At 41.7% G+C, this 20982-nt stretch overlaps 1 protein-coding gene across 4 annotated transcripts in view; it reads left to right on the top strand.

Moving 5' to 3' along the window:
* SLC10A7 (solute carrier family 10 member 7) overlaps positions 430 to 20982 on the top strand; it is a 240604-nt gene continuing 220051 nt past the window's right edge. Inside the window, exons 1-4 of one of the 4 annotated variants that reach the window (XM_021100285.1) lie at positions 430 to 776; positions 10134 to 10216; positions 16612 to 16748; positions 19812 to 19887. In XM_021100285.1, coding sequence (XP_020955944.1) covers positions 677 to 776; positions 10134 to 10216; positions 16612 to 16748; positions 19812 to 19887 — 396 coding nt within the window. In that variant the 5' untranslated portion in view covers positions 430 to 676. Of the gene's footprint in view, positions 777 to 10133; positions 10217 to 16611; positions 16749 to 19811; positions 19888 to 20982 lie in introns of those variants that run through there. The other 3 variants (XM_021100286.1, NM_001137640.1, XM_021100287.1) reach the window with 3 other exon arrangements.

Consider the following 20982-nt stretch of genomic DNA (forward strand, 5'->3'; position numbering starts at 1 on the left):
AGCGTCGTAGTTCTTCGAAGAAGCTCGCCTAAGAAAAAAACCCTCCGCATTCCCCCTCCGCGGCAGCCGACGGAGAAACCGCAGCCTTAAGCGCACGCGACCCTTTCCCTCAGGCTCATGGCAAAGAAAATGAGTCTCTCTGTGGATGTGTTCCAGAGGTGCTGGCGGCTGTGCTAAAGATTTGTTGTAGCGGGACTCTTAATAGAGCTAGGTGGCTGTGGCTTCTCATGCCGCTCCCCGCCCCCGTCATCTCTACGGTTCTGCAGGCCTTATTGGTGGTGAGTCTGTCAGCCCTACCCGGCGGCCAGCTTCTCGTCTCCAACTACCTGCGTGGCCGGCCCGGCTCAAGTGTCTGCTTCAGAGCTTTTGCACTTGGAAGCCGCGGCCAAGAGCGGCTGGGGGGGGGGGGGGTTTGTGCGCCTCTATTAGGAGGCTTACGGTAGTGATGGCGGCGCTCAGTGAGACTTTCCTGTCACTGGATACTACTACTCCCAGCCCTCCTCTGAGCCGCCGGAGCAACCCACTGGTCTTTAATTTACAAGTATCAATTTGACTTGCTCTACTGCATGTCAGGTGGGACCGTGGAAAGTGTGGAGACGCCCCGGAGATTAAGCAATCGCAGCTTAAAAAGAAAAAAAGCCAAACAAATAAACAAAACCCACCCACCCTAACAAACATGAGGCTGCTGGAGAGAATAAGGAAAGAATGGTTCATGATTGGAATAGTATTGGCCATCGCCGGAGCAAAGCTGGAGCCGTCCATAGGGGTGAATGGGGGTAAGTGCTGAACCTTTTCGTGCTCCACCGCGATTCCCATCTCGGAACTAATATGTGAGTCTTGGGAAGAAGGGGAGACCGGAATGGGGGAGTGTCTGCCTCTCTCTTAGGGGCACCGACCAACCAGGGTGTCCTTTGGTCCTTTTGCTGATTTTTCCATTTGCCAACCCCAGAGAGGATTTTATAACTAGGATGGGCCATGGGGATTTGAACGCAGGTTGCCTTTTCCGCGAACAATCAGTGAGTATCCTTCGTGTCAAGGAGTGAGAATGAAACTTACCCTCTTGCCTTCAAAGTAGCATCCTATCCCAGGGGACGCTAGGTTGCCAGGGATTCCTTATCTATCTTGGGGTGGACACCATTACCACGTCCGTTTCCCTCCCCCCATCCCCCACTTTAAAAAAAGAGTGGAGGAAGAAAAAAAGGGGCACCTCTTCTTCCTCCAACCCAGATTTGGTGGCCCACATGTTGGAGAGTGATGATTTGCTGCAGTTGCTGCCGCTCCACAAACTCCCAAGCCTAGTGACACGTTGCACTCACTGCTTCCGTGCGCTGCCGGGACTCAGTGGCTACACTTAGCAGTCTCACAGATTTAGGCTGTGTTAGACCAGTGGCGTGTGTATTTTGGCAAGGAAATGTAGGCAGGCTAAAATCATACTCAGATCTCTGAAGAGTGGGAGCTTTGTAATGCGTGGATGGGCATTGGTGCAAATGACTTGGAAATAACCTTAGCCTTTCAGGCCAGTCCCACCCCCTATCCCTTAGACGATCAAGTCCCACTTTTCATAAACATTAATTGAATCCCTTCAGTTCATTGCCTTTTGGACCTTGTTTGGTGGTTTTCACACTTATTGACAGGTTTTGTACTTTAGTCAAATATCACGGACCAACAGGGACGGAAGCGAACACATACATTTTTTTAATGCACTTGCTCAGGAGGATATTTGAAGTTACTTCTACCTTTTTGTTCAAACAAGATGGAAGTGAATGAAATGATCTCTCAGGAGAACAGTGGTTCCTTCTACCCTCTATACCTCCATTTAGACAGAGATCCAGGGAATATTTAAAAGGAATATTTTGGGAGTTCCTGTCGTGGCGCAGTGGTTAACGAATCTGACTAGGAACCATGAGGTTGCGGGTTTGATCCCTGGCCTTGCTCAGTGGGTTGAGGATCTGGCGTGAGCTGTGAGTGTAGGCCTCAGACGTGGCTCGGATCCCGCGTTGCTGTGGCTCTGGCGAAGGCCGGCAGCTACAGCTCCGATTGGACCCCTAGCCTGGGAACCTCCATATGCTGCAGGAGCGGCCCTAAAAAAGGCAAAAAGACAAGATAATAATAATAATAAATAAATAAATAAATAAATAAATAAAAGGAATATTTTGAACAAAGATTGTGGGGACTCAAACTTTTTTTGTTCATTTTATGCTCTTTTCTTTTATAATCAACTTAGTCCAAAATGTATAGGGTTTGTAACCTTGAGAGTAAATCGATCTGTGATGGTTACTTACCTCTCTGAAGTTACCAGTTTCTTCTTTGACGTGGCTTCTCTGGGAGTCTTTGGAAAACTTGTGAATGTTGCTATTCAGTTTGTGTCAAATGAGTTCCCCTGTTCCTGTGGCTAACCAGGTAGTAAGAATTAATGTAAGAGAGACTTTTTGTGGTGATCTGGAACGCACATTTCACTAGCTCCCGTTGCAAACTTTATAGATTCTCGAGTTAGAGCTCTTATTTGCTCAGGCTGAATTAGGCAGTAATTAGGCTGAAATTACAGGTGATGTGTGAGCTTCAAGTTTAGATCTGCAGAGACTAGGTTTGGTAAAATACCTTTTACCTTAACAGTCCCTGGCTGCTCAGTGGGAAGGAGAGTTGTTGAATGCTGAATCATTTCCCTAGGGCTCCCCTGGACCCCAGCCTGTGTCAGATGGATTCTGTAATCTTATCTGTTCCCCCAGACTCTGCTTCTTGAAGTTTTGGTAGTTATTGTATCTTAGAAATATTCTTTTCCTGTTCACTAGTCCTTAGGCTGTTCATCCAGGATGATTCCTTTCTTTGTTTAATTATAAAAGAGGAGAATCTTGGAGTTCCCATCGTGGCTCAGCCATCGTGGCTCTCAGATTCTCATCCATGAGAATGCAGGTTAGATCCCTGGCCTGGCTCAGTGTGTTAAGAATCTGGTGTTGCCATGAGCTGTGGTGTAGGTCACAGACATGGCTCAGATCTGGCACTGCTGTGGCTGTGTTGCAGGCTGGCCACTACAGCTCTGATTCTGCCCCTAGCCTGGGAACCTCCATATACCATGGGTGCGACCCTGAAAAGACCGAAAAAAAAAAAAAAAAAAAAAAAAGGAGACTCTTAAGAGCTCAGAGGGAGGAGTTCCTGTCATGGTACATCGGAAATGAATCTGACTAGGAACCATGAGGTTGTGGGTTCGATCCCTGGCCTCTCTTAGTGGGTTAAGGATCCAGCGTTGCCATGGGCTGTGGTGTAGGTCACAGACACGGCTTGGATCTGACATTGCTGTGGCAATGGTGTAGGCTGGCAGCCGTAGCTTGGATTTGACAGCCATGGGTACAGCCCTAAAAAAGCAAAAAAAAAAGAAAAAAAAAAGAGAGAGAGAGAGAGAGAGGTAACATTAAATTATTTTAAGCCAACATGCATCTCTTACTCTTGAAGATATTGAGACCTGAAGTCGGATGACTCACACTAGGTCAAGTTAGATAGCTTAGGGAAGAGGTAGGACTAGGGACCAGAACTCCCCCTTCCTTCATAGCGCTTGCAACATTCATCCAGATGTTCTTGGCAAAAATTATTAACAATGAACAACCATTGTAAAGAAAGGCTCGCTAATAAAAACGTTTCCCATGCCCTGATTTTTGTTTTTTTGGGGGTGTGGGGGGGTCTTTTTAGGACCACACCCAAGGCATATGAATGTTCCCAGGCTAGGGGTCTAATCGGAGCCACAGCTGCTGGCTTACACCACAGTCACAGCAACAACAGATCCGAGCCATGTCTGCTACTCACACCACAGCTCACAGCAACGCCGGATCCTTAAACCACAGAGCAAGTCCAGGGATCAAACCTGTGTCCTCATGTTTCCTAGTCGTATTCGTTTCTTCTGCGCCATAATGGGAACTCCCCCATGCCCTGATTTTTAGCCCAAAAAGAGTAGAGCAAAATCAGCTAATATTAGACAACAATGTATTCGTATGATTTCTTTGAGAGCTGCCCTTGTGTAAAAGTTACTTTTTCTAGAAAAAACGTTAAACAAACAAATGCTTGAGGTTTCTTACTTAGGCTAAGTTCTTGATACTTCAAATGACCTTCCCACCTATAAAACTTCTTAAATAAAAGCAAACGTCCTAATAGTAACAAACAGCACTTTCACTCCATTAGTTAAAACAACAAAAATCTAGAGCCAGGGAGAAAAGTGGTTGCTGAAAATGTGTCTATCCTCTTCTGCTCTTCAGAACTGTCTTAAGCACTCTTGGCTTTGCCCATGGCATGTGGAAGTTCCTGGACAGGGATCAAACCTGAGCCCTAGCTGTAACCAGACCCACATCAGTGACAATGCCAGATTCTTAACCTGCTGAGCCACAAGGGAACTCTCTACATCATTTTCTCCCTCCTAACCCCACGTTAAAAACCATGGGTTTCAAGTCTCAAAATTGCTCCTTTTTTTTTTTTTTTTTTTTTTTTTTTGGTCTTTTTAAGGCCACACCTGAGACATATGGAGGTTTCAGGCTAGGGGTCATATCAGAGCTGTTGCTGCTGGCCTATGCCACAGCCACAAGAAGGCCAGACCCAAGCCACACCACAACTCATGGCAACACCAGATCCTTTACCCACTGAGCGAGGCCAGGGATCGAACCTGGATCCTCATGGATGCTAGTCAGATTTGTTTCTGCTGAGCCACAACAGGAGTGCCTGCTTCATTTTTTTAATGGCCAATTTTTCTTTTTCTTTTGGTTTATTTTCTCTTCTGGCCGACCCACGGCTTATGGAGTTTCTGAGTCAGGGATCAGATCTGACCTGCAGTTTCGACCTATGCTGTAGCTGCAGCAATACCAGATCCTTTAACCCACCTTTTTCCCTGTGCCTGTTGGTCATCTGTATATCTTCTTTGGAGAAATGACTGTTCAGGTCTTTTGCCCATTTTTCAATTGGTTGTTCCTAGTCCTCCAGAGACTCTGCTGACTCCCTTGCACCACAGTGGGAACTCCATAGTTTTTCTTTTGATGTTGCTACCCCATCCCATTTTCACTGATAATTTCGTTCGTTTGTTTTGATTTAAGGAAAAGTTAAAACTTATATTTGTTCTTTATAGCCATCTCAAGATCTGAATCTGGTTATTTTCGTGACTTAGAGTATATAATCCTTACCTTGTAGAGAGGCCAAGTATCATTTTCACAGCATAGTTTCAACTCTCACCTCTGTGCCAATATTTACTAACTTTTTCAGCCCTTCCTGCTTCTAGTTCCGCATTCACACCCTGGCCTATCTATTAACATCTGTCTCAAAGAGGCCTTAGGTTTCTCCAGATCAGAATTAATTCCTCCTTCCCTTTTAAGCGGTACATAGTAGGTAGCCCTAGAATGGCCTCACCAGGTCCTTTTGCGGGTTAGAGTTATTTAGATGTGCATCTAATACAAAAAGCAGTATAGCCTGTCTCTGGGACAAAGTAAGGAGTCATTCCAATGAATTCTGCCAATTAGTTAATATTTATCGTGTGTATTTATAAATATGTGCATGGGGTGTGGGAAGAGTTAGCTTTTTAAAAAATACACTTGTTGGCTAACTAAAGTAGGTGCTTTAGCTGCCCCAGAGAAACATGTGGTCTAGGTCAATGCCCAGTCTTGCTATGGAGATGCATTTTTGAACATCTCACTTGCAAATATACTGCCAACTCCAGCCTGTCCTATACAGAAAGTTTGGGCCACCGCTGTGGACAGAAGCAGTTGACAATATTAGGGTTACAAAAAGCAGAGGGTTGGAAGGAAAGAAAAATGATATGAGTTTTAGAAAAAGCCAAACAGGATATTAAAAATTCCTCGAAGGCATTTATTTCCAACACAAGCCCAATTCCTTGACTTTCAAATCTGCTCCTGAATCACCTTCCTCAGTTTTTGAAGAAATACTATTTCTAAATGTGAGCGACTGAGACAGATTCACTCACAAGTATGGGGGAAAAAATGTACTTCTTTTAAGTTTTTGAACCGCTTTCACTGCCCTAAAGTATAGTGCCTTTCCCTTGCCTTCTTCCTTTTGCTCCCTTTTCTCAAATCTCAGCAAAGTCATTTGTCTAAATGCCAGGTATATAAAAGACTGTATTATAATTTTGAGGAAATCTTAGTTTCTTTAGTCACTGTTGTACTACAGATGTGTAAAATATAGCAGTGTAGTTGCTCAATAAATGTTGACTGACTGAATGGGGATTTTTCCTGAGCTTGGTCTTAATTGTTGAGCAGTACCTGTAGGTCTGCTGGAGAGTCACAGGGAATAGAGGAAGCGCAATTGTGGTCCCCTTGTTGTGCTTGAGAGAGTGTATTCATTTCCTGGGGCTGCTACAACAAAGGACCACCAACTGGGTGGCTTAAACCACAGACATTTTGGCCTTCCCACTGTGGTGTAATGGGATTGGCAGTGTCTCTGCAGCGCCAGGATACAGCTTGGGTCCCCAGGCCAGCACATTGGGTTAAAGGATCTGGTGTTGCCATAGCTGCAGTGTAGGTTGCCTCTGCAGCTCGGATCTGATCCCTGCCTGGAAACTCCATATGACATGGGGTGGGCCAAAACCATGCCCCAAAAACAAGATAACAGAAATTTATCTTCCAGAAATTACTCTGGAGGCTAGAATTCAGAAATGTTGTCAGGGCCATGCTCCCACCAAGTGCTCTAGGGAAGAATCCTTCCTTGCTTCCTCTGGCTTGTGCTGGTTGCCAGCTCTCCTTGGTGATTTTGGCTCATGCTAACATAATGCCCGTCCTTGCCTCTGTCTTCACGTGGCCATCTTCCCTCTGTGTACAAATTTCCCTCAACTTACAAGAATGCCAGTCCCTGGCCCAGAACTTCCACATGCTGTGGGTATAGCCAAAAAAAAAAAATAAAAAATAAAAATAAAAATAAAAGTCACTAGATTATGGTTCAACCTAATTCAGTAAGACCTCATCTGAATTTGATTACATCTGCAAAGACCCAGTTTCCAAATGAGGTCACAGTTATAGGTTCTAGGTAAACATGAATCTGGGGGGACACTATTCAATCAGCATAAGAGGGCTGAATAGAATGTCAAATATGCGATGGTCTCAGATTTTAAAATGGCTTGTTGTGGCTTAGTGGAAATGACTCTGACCAGTATCCATGAGGATGCTGGTTTGATCCCTGGCCTCACTCAGCGGATTAAGGATCCGGCATTGCGGTGAGCTGTGGTGTAAGTCGAAGACACAGCTCGATCTGGTGTTGCTGTGGCTGCGGTGTAGGCCGGCAGCTGTAGCTCCTATTTGACCCCTAGCCTGGGAACCTCCATGTGCCTCAGGTGCGGCCCTAAAAAGACAAAAAATAAAATAAAATAAAATTTAAAAAAAGGTGCATGCCAGGGTTCCTCAACGCCAGCACTCTCAACATTTCAGACATAATTCTTTGCTGTGGGAGGGCTGTGCTTTCCAGTGTGTTTAGCAGAATCCTTGATCTTTACTAGATTCCAGTAACACATTAAAAAAAAAAAAAGTTATAACAACCAAAAAAAAAAAGTTTCCAAACACTGCCAAATGTCTGTGGAGTGACAAAACTGCTATTGTTGGAGAACTGCTGGTGTCCAGGAATTAAATGGTACCTTCTCAGAACCACATCTTTTAAAAGAATGTTGTTCTTTGGTTACCGCATTAGGTCTTCAAGCCAATTGTGTATAGGCTACAAAAATAAGTATTAGGAGTAGTTCCTGCGGTGGCTCAGCGGTAACGAACCCAACTAGTAACCATGAGGACAAGGGTTGGATCCCTGGCCTCGCTCAGTGGGTTAAGGATCTGTTGTTGCCAGGAGCTGTGGTGTGGGTCACAGACGTGGCTTGGATCCCTAGTTCCCTAGTTACAGCTGGCAGCTGGAGCTCCGATTTGACCCCTACCCTGGGAACCTCCATATGCTAATGGAGGACCACCAAAACGCAAAAAAAATAAAGTATTAAGATTGCCCCTGTTGTACCACAGTGTTAACACATCTGGGGTGGTGCTGTGGGGTGAGAGCACTGAACTCTAACCACTAGACCACAAGGGTCAGCAGTCTGGATGTAGGTCACCAATCCTTGTCCCTTTGGAGAAGAAATCCAGCTAATAGACTGAGAGTCATGAGGCAAATAAAGTGTTTATTCAGAGAGAAGATCTCTGCAGAGAAAGCATGGTCAGGCTGGGGAGGAGGAGGGGAGAAAGAGAGAGAGGGGCAGACAGACTGACAGAAAGAGCAATAGAGTAATGTGTGTCCTTTAGAGGTCGTTTAAATCGCTTGTATGGGGGGCCATCCTTCCAGGCTTCCTCTGAGCAATCATCTTGTTTTGATTAGCCTTGAGTCCATATTTAGTCTGACTCAGGGTGCTCCCCTGTGCATGTGCACATCATTTTGCCAAGGTGGATTCTAGCATAGGGGTTTCTGGCAAGCTGACAAGATATACTATGGTCTGGCACCTCTCCTTTCTCTGACCCTTGAGGACGCTTTCTGTGCACATGTAATTCGGGAGGTCTCCTTGACCTCAAGAATGAGAAATATGTGGTCTCTTTCATTCAAGCAGGACACAGCTCCTCCTTGCTCCTGCCATAATCTTTATCTTGAAGTTTCTGTCCACAGGGGACAAATTCCAGTTGCTCAGCCTGGGATCCATCTATCTCCTGCCTCAATGCTAGCCTATCTCCAGAGAGGATTTTCCAGAGATCGGGCCTGTCTGGGTCACTATGGTATGCCCAGGGCCTGGCACAATTTAATAAAAATTACAATCTTAACATTTTGTTAAGTACTTGCTACTATATATACATTACCTCATTCGCATAGTAAGTGCTCAATAAATATTTATAGACTGCATGCTCTTGGAAAGATCTGAATGTGTGCATGAATATAAACTTTGACTTCTGGATTCCTAGGAGAAATAAAATATTATTTTCTAAAGAGAAAGGAATTTCTTCCACTGATTCTTTTTTTGGTGTGGGGAATTTCGATGTTCTATAAGTACTGATACTCTGGCAGATAAAATTAGGACCTGATTTTTTTTTTTTTTTTTTTTTTTTTTTTTTTTTTTTTTTTTTTTTGTCTTTTTGCCATTTCTTGAGCTGCTCCCGTGGCATACGGAGGTTCCCAGGCTAGGGGTCGAATCCGAGCTGTAGCCGCCAGCCTATGCCAGAGCCGCAGCAATGCGTGGGATCTGAGCTGCGTCTGCAACCTACACCACAGCTCATGGCAACGCCGGATCCTTAACCCACTGAGCAAGGCCAGGGATTGAACCCACAACCTCATGGTTCCTAGTTGGATTCGTTAACCACTGTGCCACGAGAGCTAGGACCTGATATTGAAGGATGCTTCTGCTCTCCCCGTGTAAGAGCAGTGTTTGTTTGTTTTGTTTGTTTATTTTTTGGCCACACCCATGGCTTATGGAAGTTCCTGGGCCAGGAATCAAATCCCAGTGAGAGCTATGACCTACACCACAGCTGCAGCAATGCTGGCTCCCTAACCCACTGTGCTGGGCCTTAACCCACTGTGTGGGGCCAGGGATCAAACCCAAGGCCTCGACAGAGACAAGCTGGATCATTAACCCACTGCGCCACATCGGGAACTCCAAGCAGTGTTTACTTTCAGACTTCTGATCTGAGGATACTGTGGTGAACTAGACAGCCATGGTTCTCACCCTCTGGAAAATCCTCAAGGAGTTAGACCGCATCCCAGCAAACACTTAATTCTTGTCAAGACATTAGTCTATTAGAGAGAACATTAGTGTATTGGGGGTGACGTCAAGATTTTTGTTGTTGTTTTGCCTTTTCTAGGGCCACTCCCGTGGCATATGGAGGTTCCCAGGCTAGGGGTCCAATCAGAGCTGTAGCCACCAGCCTACGCCAGAGCCGCAGCAACGCGGGATCCCAGTCGCATCTGCGACCTACACCACAGCTCATGGCAACGCCAGATCCTTAACCCACTGAGCAAGGCCAGGGATCGAACCTGCAACCTCATGGTTCCTAGTCGGATTCGTTAACCACTGAGCCACAACAGGAACTCCAGGGGTGACATCAAGATTTAAAGTATTATTTGTTCTCCTCCAATGGATTCTTCTTTCATATCAAGTTATCCACTGGCACTTCTTACCTAACAGTTACTCATTTCTCTCTCTTTAGGACCACTGAAGCCAGAAATAACTGTCTCCTACATTGCTGTTGCAACAATATTCTTTAACAGTGGACTATCGTTAAATACAGAGGTACTGTCACCTTGAAAATGGGGTCCTTGAAAATCAGGGAGAAAAATTTAATTCGTGCTCACTATTTTGAAATTTCAGATTCTTTTCGTAAAGACGTGTGTATGTACAGTCTGAAAGCTTCACTATCACAAAGAACGTGAACTTCAGCAAAAGACTTGCATTTTCTACCTACATATTATGGACACTGTATAGTTAGTTGGCAGTGTGGAGACTGCAGGGTGTTTTTAAAATAACAGTTGAACTCAAGCATCTACTGTCTCAGATTGTGGTGGCCACTATAGTGGCACCTGCTGTGGTACACTGGAGTTATTGATGTTTAGTTTGGTTTCCAGGATTCATGCCGCTTAAGTGATGCATGTTATGTAAGAATTTTTAACTAAATTTGTGTTTTATCTTTTTTAAAAAAGCTATCTTTGCTAGTATATCTATTAAATATTAATAAATGTTTTAAAAGAAATCCTGAAATTTTTCATACTAAGTTGCAGTCTATCATGGAGACACACAAGTACTGTTATTCTCTGATCTAGGTGTCACTGAACATGGGATTCTTTTAGAATTAAATGAATCCAGACATTTTTTCATCCAAGAGAGGCAGGAATAGAATTTATGATTCTCTTTTGAGCTGTAATAGATGAAAAAAGGGGACAAGACACCTATTTACTTCTTCTTTTTTTCGGCCATGCTTTCAGCATGTGAAAGTTCCCAGGCCAGGGACTGAACATGCACCATAGCAGTGACCTGAGCCACAACAGTGATAAGGTCAGATCCTTAACCACTAGGCCACCAGTAAACCCCCCTATTTGCTTTTGCAAAAATTACATTGAGTTTTTAAAGTTGTCGTTCTAAGGGGCTTATTCCTATGTCTCTAGGGAAATCTGACTATGGAAGGATTTTGGATTTTTTGGGATATGGCTTTAAAGTTCTGTTTCAGCATTATGTCTTGCCTTTATTTATTTTAACTTCATTTTCTTTTAAGTGTGCTTTGAATGAAGACCATATTTAGTTGCCTTCTGTAATCATCCTTGAAGCAACATGGGAAAAGCATGGTTTTACTAAATTTATGTATTCTGTAGTTGTCACGTTGGTATAAATTTTATGAATAGGACATTTTCCATATAGATGGGATTCCTGTGTCATGTCTGAGAAATTTTGCCTGGAGAATTCGACATATTCTCACTAATTACTTAATCTCTTGAAAACTGGTGTGCAACGGGATTTCCCAAATATGTTAAATTCTAGTTTTCGTAGATTATATTAATATGGAACAATTGTAATTGAGAGGACGCAGGCTTTTTCTGTTGACACCTGAGTTCTACTCTTGGTTCTCCAATGTGGGACCCAGTGATACAGAAAGATACTTGCCACCCTGTGGCGCTGGAGTCCCCTTCCTCAGTGGTCTGCCTGCCACCTTGGCTAGTGCTCTTGGTGGGGAGGCTGCCTTACCCAAGTCCTCCACTTGGGACATTGCTCTAACCTTGTCCCCTGGTGGCTACTTAATGGCTACAGCTGTTCTTTATGCCAGGGCAAATTTGGCAAGATCTGATTCTCTGCTTCCTTTGGCTTCTTACTTAATGCTGTTTTGTAAAGCAGCCAACTTCATGGGATGCAGGAGCTGAAGAAGGAAGAATGTTGTATCCGGCAGTGTTTCTCTAAGGACTTAATTCTTCTGTAAGCACCTAGGAAACCCTCAGAGTCCTCCAGCTAATTTGAACCTAATGATGAAATGCCTCCATCTGTACTATATCGTGGTATCTAAGTAGCCATCCAAGCTACTTCTTCCATTAAAGGCTCTTTTCAAACTAATACGACACTAAGTCATTTTCAAGATCCATTTAACTTAAGATGCCCTAGATTGCATCATTGTGTAATGTTAAACCATCTCTAAGCCCTGCTAATTTCCTGGGCAACCAAACAGGTGTAAATTAGAAGGTACCCATCTTCTTGTTATTTGTTTTCTAGTTAATAATTTAAATTAATTTCAACTGGGACTACTATTTTTGTATCCTATTAGGTCCTGGAATAGTGCATTTTTGCACACAGGAGACAAGTAAGTTATGATTAACTTGAATTCATTCCAAAGCATTTACTTTGGTCCCATGCAAGTTTGATTTACAGTGAACATTTCCTGTCATATTACTTAGACCGGGATGTAATGATATGTATTCTAAAATTTGTTCATTTATTAAAATTATGAAGGACTCTTTGTTAATACTTCATGATAAAAGGATTTAATTCAGTTTTATAACTGTTGATTTCTAGTTTGTGAAATACCTGTTGAAATGGTCTCAGAATTTTTTAAAAATTTATTTGTTTTTATTACAGTTGATTTACAGTGTTGTGTTAATTTCTGCTGTACAGTGAAGTGACCCAGGAATACAAAAGAAATTTTGTTGTAGTGAAATGAAATAAGGTCATATTTGAAATATATTTTATATTTTGTCATTTTCAAGCCCACAGTTTCAGAGGATTTGTTACTTAATGGACTGTGACAGGACAGATCTCATTTAAACAAGTACCTACCAGGGGCCTGTGGCTACAGGGCCCTGCACCCTTGTCCCTTGCCCTGGGCCCAGAACAGAAGCAAAGATGAGTGAGAAGTTCAGGACCTGGAAAAGGTCCCCAGTGGGCCAGAGTACACAGGGTTTTTCCTTATTTTCCTAAGCTGATCATTTAAAAAAAAATTCCATCAGCTTAGAAGTAAATACAGCAAATTCCAAACCTGAGGCTTTTGCTGCCCATTTCTAGCTCAGAGCTATGAGTGACTCTCAGAAAGTGAATCCAATAAAGGTCAAATCAGGGTTAGGAGGGAAATTGGTATTTAATGGAAATATTTCTATGTCCCACTCAGAGGCCCTGATTTTAAGTAATTCTTGATGATGTTAGTGAGGCTCTGGTATGTGGAGTATCTGCTTAACGTTATTTTAACGGAATTTGACCTGTATTACATGTGAATGTCGATGTCAAAATGTCAAAGCAGAATCAACTTTTCTCTCTTTAGGTAGGTTTATTCTTATGTATTTTATTCTTTTGGATGCGATGGTAAATGGGATTGTTTCCCTAATTTCTCTTTCTGATCTTTCTTGTTAGTGAATAGAAATGTAGTCGATTTCTATGTATTAACTTTGTATTCTGTGACTTTGCCAAATTCATGGATGAGCTCTAACAGTTTTCTGGTAGAGTCTTTAGAATTCTCTAGGTATAGTATCATGTCATCTGCAAATAGTGATAGTTTTACTTCTTCCTTTCCAATTTGGATTCTTTTATTTCTTTTACTTCTCTGATTGCCATGGCTAGGACTTAATGTTGAAGAGTAGTGGTGAGAGGGGCATCCTTGTCTTGTTCCTGATCTCAGAAGGAATTCTTTCAGCTTTTCACCACTGAGAATGATGTTTGCTGTGGGTTTGTCATATATGGCCTTGATTAGGTTGAGGTGGGTTCCCTCTATGCCCTTGGTTAAATAGAGAGAGACCCTGTACTCCTACCTCCTCATCCACATGGTTTTAACATAGTTTCTAGTAGCTTCTAAACACTCTATTTCTACCTTAAGTTATTCTCCCACTTTTGGACCTGTAAGTTGTTTCTGGATTTTACTGCTATAGATAATGCTGAAACCGTCAATTCTATACACAAATGCTTGTAACCACTTTTTATATCCTTAGGAGAAATGCCTAGATATAAAATTTTGGGGGTCTAAGGATATGAATTGTATTATAGTCCTTGATATGTATTCTGAAGTTGCTTTTAAAAAAAGTTGTACCATTTTGTATTTCTATGAGAAGTGTATGCAAATAAATGCCTTAGTTACCATGTCCTGGCTAATTATTTTATTTTTTGTTTATTTATTTATTTTTTTGCTTTTTAGGGCTGCATCTGTGGCATATGGAGGTTCTCAGGCTAGGGGTCCAATTGGGGCTAAGGGTCCAATCGGAGCTACAGCTGCTGGCCTATGCCACAACCATAGCAATGTGGGATTCTAGCTGCATCTACAACCTACACGACAGCTCATGGCAATGCTGTATCCCCAACCCACTGAGTGAGGCCAGGGATCAAACCTGCAACCCCATGTTGTATGTTCCTAGTCGGATTCGTTTCCTCTATGCCATGACGGAAACACCATCATTTTATTTTAATTTTTAAAAAAATAAAACCCATTAATTTATTTGGTATTTATAGGTGCCACTGAGTATAATTGAGTGAGACTTAGTTTTAATAAATTTTTTTTTTTTTTTTTTGGCTGCACCCTCAGCGTATGGACGTTCCCAGTCCAGGGACTGAATATGAGCTGAAGCTGTGACCTGTGCCACAGTTGTGGCAATGCTGGATCCTTTACCCACTTCACCACAGTGGGAACTCTCTGGTTTCAAGGATTCTTGAAGCTACTGGTGCTCAAGTTTTCTCTGGGGCGAAGCCTCTGATTCAGTGTAAAGATGGCTCCTTTATTTTAGCTTGATCCATGGACGTATTGTGGCTTCTGGTCCGCCCAGTGTTTCCCCGTTGCCCTATACCAGGGTTCCATAGTTGCCAGAGTTTTCATAGATGCCTTTGGGGACATGTTGTGACCAAACTGGGACCATTGTGTGTTATCACACAGGGAGATGAATAGTGGGAGCTGATGAGACAGATCACAGAAGTGGTGACCAGTGAATGAGTCTGTATTAACCTATTGTTTATTACATCATGAACTTTGGCTAATGTCTCTGAGGCTAGTTCATGATTTACTCAAACTAGAAGAGGTGGAGTATACTACAGTGCTGTGTTTATAACCATAAACATAATCTTTGGTATCTTTGTGTTTTAATGACTGCTTGCATGTTTTATATGTTTTCTACTTTCTGAATTTGTTTTATTTCTACCAAGTAACCATATAAATCAAAGAAATTCAACTGTAGGAGTTCCCACTGTGGTGCGATGGGATTGGTGGTGTCTCTGCAGCACTGGGACGCAGGTTTCATTTCTGGCCCAGTACAGTGGGTTAAATTTCTGGGGTTGCCATAACTGGCATAGATTGCAACTGCAGCTCAGGTCTGATCCCTGGCCTGGGAACTCCATATGCCATGGGATGGCTAAAAAAATTTAAAAAAAAGAAAAAAAGAAAAAAAAGAAATTCGACTGTAAATGCTTATTAGTTTGTAACTAGTGAAATCTCAGAGTTTACAGGAGTGTCCTTTTTTTAGCTGTGAGGCTCACAACATGTACTTGGTTTGTCATGTTTCATGCAAATCTTTTCCATCCTGGGGCAGGGGCGTGACATGGCAGAAGCAGTGGGCGTGCATGGAGCATGCCAGAAATGGCTTTGATGCTAAGTTGCACTTTCAACCTCAATTTCTTCATCAGTAAAATAGGAACACTAACACCCTCCTAGTAGGGTGGTTGTAAGGATTAAATGAGATAACATACATAAAGTGGCAAGCTCAGAGCATGGCATAGAGCTGCTATTCTGTCCTTTTTTTTTTTTTTTTTTTTTTTTAATAGCTGCACTGATGGCATGTGGAAGTTCCCCAAGACATGGGTTGAATCATACCTACAGCTGCAGACCTGTGCCACAGTCATGGCAATACTGGATAGAGCCATATCAAGCCACAAACTACACTGCAGATGGCGGCAACACTGGATCCTTAACCCACTGAACAGGCCAGGAATCCAAACTTCGTCCTTACAGAGACAACATTGGGTTCTTAACCCACTGATCCACAATGGGAATGCCTCAGTAAATGTTAATACAGAGATCTAGTAAGTAGATTTTGGGGGAAAAAAGCCCTTTTGAATTGTAGAATATTACCGGGAAAAACATTTTAAAAAATAACTTTGTGTGTAGATTTAATAACATCTTCCAAATTGAGGCCTTCCTAGGTCTGGTATAATGGATAGAGGTTAATTATCATGTTTAATTAAAATGCTAGGTCCTGCTAACATATTTAAATAAGATATTGTTTCAGGGATTAAACATACTTGTTTGTTTACATTGTCAACAATTCTGAACTCTGTACTAGTATAAAGGTAGTTAGCTTAGTCCTGGTCCACAATTTTACAAATTTGTATTGCTAGGGTATACTGTACTTGAAAGAAATTAGAATGTTTCAGAAACTTCATATAAAAATACTTTATAATTATCATGAACAACTTTTTTTCTTCACGTCTGTCTCTTAAGCATGTGCTTATAGGTAAAAATTTTAGCTATGAAATAACTCCAAATTGACGAATAGTAACTAAACTTATGTGATCATTTTGCAATATATGGAAAAGTGTATCATCAAGTTATATATTTAAAACTAATATAATGTTATCTGTCACTTATATCTCAAAAGACACCTAATTCATGTGCTGTTATTGTGGTAGTAGTTTCACTTCAGAATAATTTTCTTACTTTGGCTATTTTGTGTCCTTCATTTTCACAGGAGCTGACCAGTGCTTTGGTGCATATAAAACTGCATCTTTTTATTCAGATCTTTACACTTGCATTCTTCCCAGCAGCAATATGGCTTTTTCTTCAGCTTTTGTCAATCACACCCATCAATGAATGGCTTTTAAAAGGGTATGTTTAAATATTTTGAAGGGTCCACTTTTAATGGGGCATCTTCAGTGACATTATTGTTTCTGGGGCAACTACATAGAAAAGGGCTTATGTGTGATATAAGAAAATCAAAACATTTTTAGCATTATTATTATTATTCTTTAAAATGATAGTGATCAAGGAAGTTCAGTAAAGAATTTTTTTAACAGAATCTGGAAATATACACTCTTGCTTAGTCTTAAGGTTCTAGGAGAGACTATTTTTTGTTGGGAGAAAAATGGAAGACATTAGAGGATGTGTGTGTGTATAATTAGGCTGTCAATTGGGTGCTTTAATTTTTGTGTTCTATATCTTACCAATGTATAGAGATACTAGCTGATTATACTATTTGTGCGTTTTTATTTTGTGTTTTTTGAAATGAATTTTATTGGAGTATAGTTGACTTAGAAAGTTGTGTTAGTTTCAGGTGCACAGCAAAGTAAATCAGTTATACATATATCTGTTCTTCCTCAGATTCTTTTCCCATATAGGTTATTTTGCTCTACTGAGTAGATTACCCTGTGCTATACCGTAGGTCCTTGTTACCTGTCTTAATGTGTTTTTTAAATGTATGGGAAAGAAAAAGATACACAGGGGGACAAATAATTTATTTTTTCACTTGTTCTGTTTTGTGTTTGGTAGGATAATTGAATCAATAATAGATTATTATTAGACTCTTTTCTCCCATTTAAAATGTTACCATGTTTGTTAAAAGGATTAAATGATTTTCTTAATTTAATTTAATTTTTTTTTAGGGCCGCACCTGAGGCATATGGAAGTTCCCAGACTAGGCGTCAAATCAGAGCTGCAGCTGGTGACCTTCGCCACAGCTCACAGCAGTGCCGGATCCTTAACCCACTGAGATAGGCTAGTGATTGAACCCATGTCCTCATGGATACTAGTCGGGTTCGTTAACCACTGAGCCACAATGGGAACTCTAAAAGGATTAAATGATTTTTAAAAAATTGTCTGAAGTTGTTTAAGGCTAACCACATTTGGAGTTCCCTGGTGGCACAGTGGCTTAAAGATCCAGTGCTGTTACTGCTCTGGCTTAGGTTGCAGCTGTAGTGTGAGTTTGATTCCAGGCCCCAGAATTTCCATACGCTGCAAGGGCGGCCGAAATAAATTTCCCTTAGAGAGTTCCCATCGTGGTGCAGCAGAAATGAATCCGACTAGGAACCATGAGGTTGGGGGTTTGATCCCTGGCCTCAATCAGTGGGTTAAGGATCCGGCGTTGCTGTGCGCTGTGGTGTAGGCTGGCAGCTGTAACTCCAGGGATCGAACCTCCAACCTCATGGTTCCTGGTTGGATTCATTTCTGCTGTGCCATAATGGGAACTCCAGAATGTATTTTCTGTATGAATGCTGAGTAATGTTTTTTATCCTTAGTACTTAGATTTACTGCTTATAATTTCATTTCCTTGTAATACAATGTATTTTCTCTTCTAAACTAAGAATAGACTTCTTTTCATGATCTGGGGAGTAAACACATATTTTAATAAAAACCAAATTTACAGGAGTTCCTGTTGTGGCTCACTGGTTAACCAATCCAACTAGGAACCATGAAGTTGTGGGTTTGGTCCCTGGCCTTGCTCAGTGGGTTAAGGATCCGGCATTGCTGTGAGCTGTGGTGTAGGTTGCAGATGAGGCTCGGATCCTGCATTGCTGTGGCTCTGGCGTAGGCTGGCGGCTGCAGCTCCAATTGGACCCCTAGCCTGGGAATCTCCATATGCCGCGGGTGCGGCCCTAAAAAGACAAAAAGACAAAAATAAAAAAAAATTATAAAAATAAAAACTAAATTTAGAATAGACATTAGAATTTACTACAGGGTCTGAATCTAAGAGTTGGTTAGTATGGTTGTGTAACACTTATTTTTATAATGATATTACAACATGAAAATGTCTTTTATGAGATGAAAGTTTGAGAATTGCTGTTTGTAGAAAGGAATCAGCAAATGTAAGCTTATATTTTGTTAAATACTTTTGAGCTTTGAAAGAGGTTTTAAAGTTTTATTTTTGCCAAATGCTTTCCTATAGGAGTTTCCATTGTGGCTCAGCAGGTTACGACCCTGAGTAGCATCCATGAGGATGTGGGTTCAATCCCTGGCCTCGCTCAGTGGGTTAAGGACTGAGAAAAAAAAAAAAAAAAGGGCAACTTTCCTATACAAAAATATAGGACAGGAAACTATATCCAGTCCAATCTCTTGGGATAGAACATGATGGGAGATAATATAAGAAAGAGAATGTAGGAGTTCCCGTCGTGGCGCAGTGGTTAACGAATCTGACTAGGAACCATGAGGTTGTGGGTTCAATCCCTGGCCTTGCTTAGTGGGTTAAGGATCCGGCGTTGCTGTGATCTGTGGTGGCGTTGCTGTGATCTGTGGTGTAGGTGTAGGTTGCAGACGTGGCTCGGATCCCACGTTGCTGTGGCTCTGACGTAGGCCAGCAGCTATGGCTCCAATTGGACCCCTAGCCTGGGAACCTCCATATGCCACGGGACTGGCCCAAGAAATGGCAAAAAGACAAAAAACAGAAAAAAACAACAACAACAAAAAAGAGAATGTATATATATGTATGATTGGGTCACTTTGCTGTACAGCAGAAATTGGCACAATATTGTAGATTAAAAAAAAAGGCATAAAAGAAAAATTTAAAAATATGTAAGAAAAGATACCTGAAAATAACTAAGATTATATATATTTACCCTATGATTAACCATTTGGTTATCTTTCAGTGAGTACACTCACCATAAATTGACTGTTTTTTGAATAGTTTAAGAGCTTACATAATTTAAAAAATGAAATCACTCAAGTCCATTGAATGGAGCGAGAGCTTCCCTATGTGTTTGAAGCATTTACGAAGCTATGTTGCCTCACAGAGAATTGTCTAAACTCAACAGGGCTTGTGCATCAATAAACATTCCCATATTTTCATTTACTCAGCTCTGCTATTTGAGAATTGAATGTAGTGAAAATTGTGTGTGTGTGTGTGTGTGTGTGTGTGTATAAAAAACCCTATTTAAAATTTCTTTTTCTTTCCTTTTTCAGTTTGCAGACAGTAGGTTGCATGCCTCCCCCTGTGTCTTCTGCAGTGATTTTAACCAAGGCAGTTGGTGGAAATGAGGTGAGTCATGGACCTAATTTTGCTTACACATAAGTGAGTGCTATGCTTTTATTTTATATTTTATTTTATTTTGGGACCACGGAGTCATGTCCCAGAAAATGCATAACCATAGCAAGCTTATGAAAGAAGCGGGTGAATTCATGTATTAGGATGATGCTAAGATTGACAATGATGAGTGGAATTCAGCATTTCAAAAAGAAGAGCAAGGGAAATGCATGAAATAGAGATGGTGATTTTTCTACTTCAGTGGGAAATTAGGAGACAGAGGACAAGGAATCCAAGGCAAGGGACTTTTACTTGTAAGACTCACAACCTGAGGACACTTGCTTTGGCCATTTCTTAGTTCTTAAAAAAAATTGTAGCAAACTAAATTCATGGAAAAAGGGTCAATATAAGTGAAGATGATATGAAAAAGGAGAAATGAGGCCAAGTTTCTAAGATGAGTTCAAAGAAATTGTCCAGCTGCTAGGGAGCTGTGGCAAGAGTACTGGTATAGTGGGAGAGAGAGCAGTTGCCCATTTCAGGAACTCCTTATAGGTGGTTCTTCTTGGCTGAAAGGCCCTACGACCTTGTACTGAAGGACTCTGCTCTGTAATAGCTTCTTCCCCTTTTCCACTAATATTTTGTCATTCAGAAAAGAACACTATTGAATGAGGGAGGATAGGGGACTTTGCTTTCTTTGCATCTGCCTTTATCTTCATTCACTTTATTCAGCCACACCTGCAGCATGTGGAAGTTCCCAGACCAGGGGTCCAATCGGAGCTGCAGCTGCCGGCCTACACCACAACCACAGCAAGGAGGGATCCTAGCCTCACCTGTGACCTACGCTGGATCCTTAACCACTTGATTGAGGCCAGGGATCAAACCTGTATCCTCATGAAGACTATGTTGGGTTGTTAACCCAATGAGCCACAGGAACTCCCAATAGGTGGCTGTTGTGGTGCCTTTTAGCCAAGGAAGAATCACCAATAAATATGTTATCTATAAATAGTTTCTGGAGTGGACCATATTTATCAATATGTAAACACTCTTCTTTTGCCACTGGTATATGCTTAACTTTTTAAGAAATTGCCAAAGTATTTTTCCAAAGTGGTT

This window comes from Sus scrofa, chromosome 8 (genome assembly GCF_000003025.6).
Source record: "Sus scrofa isolate TJ Tabasco breed Duroc chromosome 8, Sscrofa11.1, whole genome shotgun sequence".
NCBI classification, from domain to species: domain Eukaryota; kingdom Metazoa; phylum Chordata; class Mammalia; order Artiodactyla; family Suidae; genus Sus; species Sus scrofa.